At 34.5% G+C, this 2869-nt stretch overlaps 1 protein-coding gene across 1 annotated transcript in view; it reads right to left on the reverse strand.

Annotated features, from left to right (window-relative positions):
- Positions 1–2869, reverse strand: part of LOC106468996 (15-hydroxyprostaglandin dehydrogenase [NAD(+)]-like) — a 29131-nt gene that overhangs the window by 9399 nt on the left and 16863 nt on the right. The window contains exons 3-4 of the mRNA XM_022397393.1: positions 2287–2393; positions 894–990 (exon numbers count right to left, since the gene is read on the reverse strand). Of these exons, the coding sequence (XP_022253101.1) occupies positions 894–990; positions 2287–2393 (204 nt within the window). The remainder of the gene's footprint in view (positions 1–893; positions 991–2286; positions 2394–2869) is intronic.

Raw genomic sequence — 2869 nt, forward strand, 5'->3', positions numbered from 1 at the left:
AGTCCGTTGTTACCTCGTACCTTGTGGTATTTTAGTTCCGTTGTTACCTCGACCTTGTGGTATTTTAGTCTCGTTGTTACCTCGAACTTGTGGTATTTTAGTCCTTTGTTACCTCGACCTTGTGGTGTTTTAGTCCCGTTGTTACCTCGAACTTGTGGTATTTTAATCCCGTAGTAACCTCGACCTTGTGGTATTTTAGTCCCGTTGTTACCTCGACTTTGTGGTATTTTAGTTCCGTTGTTACCTCGAACTTGTGGTATTTTAGTCCGTTGTTACCTCGACCTTGTGGTATTTTAGTTCCGTTGTTACCTCGACCTTGTGGTATTTTAGTCTCGTTGTTACCTCGAACTTGTGGTATTTTAGTCCGTTGTTACCTCGACCTTGTGGTGTTTTAGTTCCGTACTTTTATTGGGTTTATACTGGTGTGGCACTTTCTGATTGTTTGGGTGATAACAAATCAATTAAACTATCAACATTTAACTGTGCTTTGGTGCAGTTTATTTACACGTTAAAGAAGTAATTGTTTTTATACCCTTTTCTATCACCGTTTCCTCAATATTTCCAACACTGTATGCTAAACAAATATATATTAATATTTAAGTTCAAATACTTTTATGTAGATAATTAACTTATCAAAATATTACTCCTTTTAAATATACACAAGTTTCAAGTTTGTTAACTAATGGTTTTAGCAACTTTCGTGAACAATAACTGTTGGTCATATGAGTATTAATAACAATAGTAAACACTTTAAACATTATAAATGTTAGTTGATTTAACGATAATTCAGATACAGCTTCATCATAAAGAAATATGTGTTGTATTGTTTATAGTTTCGGTTTCGTTTATTGGAGAATTTTCTATGTTGATATGGGCATATGTGATTATCTGACCTGCTGTTGAGGCTATATTGACCACAGCGCCACCAACTCCTCCATTCTCTGTTCCCATAAACTTAAAGGCCAGTTTTGTACCAGAGATAACACCCATCTGTAAAGAAACAGTAAATAAAATATTTCAGAATGCATCAGTAAGAATTAATTTTCAGTCTATAAATATAAAAAGTACATGTCGTTGATACAGGCGATTTTAGTCATTGTTTCGAAAACATAATTTGGATTATGTTATGCATCTACAGAGGGCGGAGTGTGTTATATTAATGAATTTTGAATATGCAAATCAGCAAGTCGAGTTACAACCACAGTCTATATAAAATCAAAGCATTGGAAAACAAAGCAATATATAGATCAACTTGGGGTAACAGGACCATCCGAAGAGAGACCTGCAACAAGTCGTTCCCCAGCCGTGATAAACAAAGTCCAGCGTCTTGTAACAGGTGAGAATAAAAACAACAACAAAGGACTGTTGCTAAAGACGTCTTTGTGCTCCAGGAAACAGAACGCAACATAATCAAGACAGATTTCCATGATAAAAAGCGACATGAGTCACGTGTACGCAAATTGTCTCCACAACATATCCATTCAATTGTTGTGTACCACAAGGAGTATTCATGCTCTTCCGTAAGAAGACATACCGGTCAAGTCGCCTACGGATTTCTTTGTGCTCAAACTTTTGAAACGGGTGCTAGAAAACCGGGAGTAGTGGTATGCTTTTGACATGACAGCCTTACGACGAAACCTTTTTCAGTAAAAACTACGCTGCAGATCTGTTGGTAATGTGCACGGTTGTTAGACGGAACATGACCAAACATGATAATACAAACTGTAACGTGTGACGAGGCTGCAAGATCGTTTTAATATAACACACTCAAACCCTGTAGTGTGTTACACTCGAATAATATGACAGAAAAGCAATTACTAATAAAGAAGTTTTTAATAACCAGGTTATTATAGACGAAATAAAACTAGTATAATATATAAATGTAACCAGTATAAACCAGCATATGGTTATGTGCATGTGTTCATAGATAACCAATGAAAACATTCTATAACAATATGGTCGTTACTTTATATAAAAACAAAACAAGAACAACTCGTTATGAGCATGTTGGGTCATTGTTAAAGAGGAAAAGAACCAGCACCGATTATCATTAGTATAGAAAAATAGGAAATGAGTACACGACATTATGTGGTTTGATTGTTACTAGCTTTGGGAATAAATGTAATATATTACTCACCGCACGTTTAGTTTATTACAACTAATAATAGGTAACCAGTCGGAATTATTTATTAATTATAAACTAACACATACGGTCTCATAACAATAATTTAACACACAGTACTAAACACTCCTTTCCACAATACAATCAATTAAACCGTTACTGACCAGGTCCACTTCAACGACCTTTCTCCAATTGTTTTCTCCTCCAATCCCAGCGTTATTCACCAAAATGTCCACTCGTCCAAAGATGGATATGGTGCGTTCAAACAAGTCTAAAATTTAAGTGATCAAATGTTAAAACAGATTCGGACGAATATTCAGAGATTATTAATCCTTAGAAAACCTTGAATCGCATAATTATTGACATTAATATTTTTAGTATATTATATCTGTAACGTTCTCATCATGTAATTATTGTTATTTATATTATGTAGTATGATATTACAGCTGTAATAATTTCGCAAGGTACAAAACTCGTATATCGGTATGAAGATTTGCTTACAACATTCACTACAGGTTAGTTGTAGAGAAATATTCATTTAAACAAAATGTGATAATCAGATGTACATTAAAAGAAAGTTACGTCACTCATCACCAGATTATTCTATACACCGACAAAAACCAAATCGCTGTACCAACAGTCCATCACATTCTATAACAGTAAGATAACCTAAAGTACCAACAGTCTATCCCACTCTATAACAGTAAGATAACTTAAAGTACTAACAGTATATCCTACTCTATAACA

This window comes from Limulus polyphemus, unplaced genomic scaffold (assembly GCF_000517525.1).
Source record: "Limulus polyphemus unplaced genomic scaffold, Limulus_polyphemus-2.1.2 Scaffold3254, whole genome shotgun sequence".
Classification (NCBI taxonomy): Eukaryota; Metazoa; Arthropoda; class Merostomata; order Xiphosura; family Limulidae; genus Limulus; species Limulus polyphemus.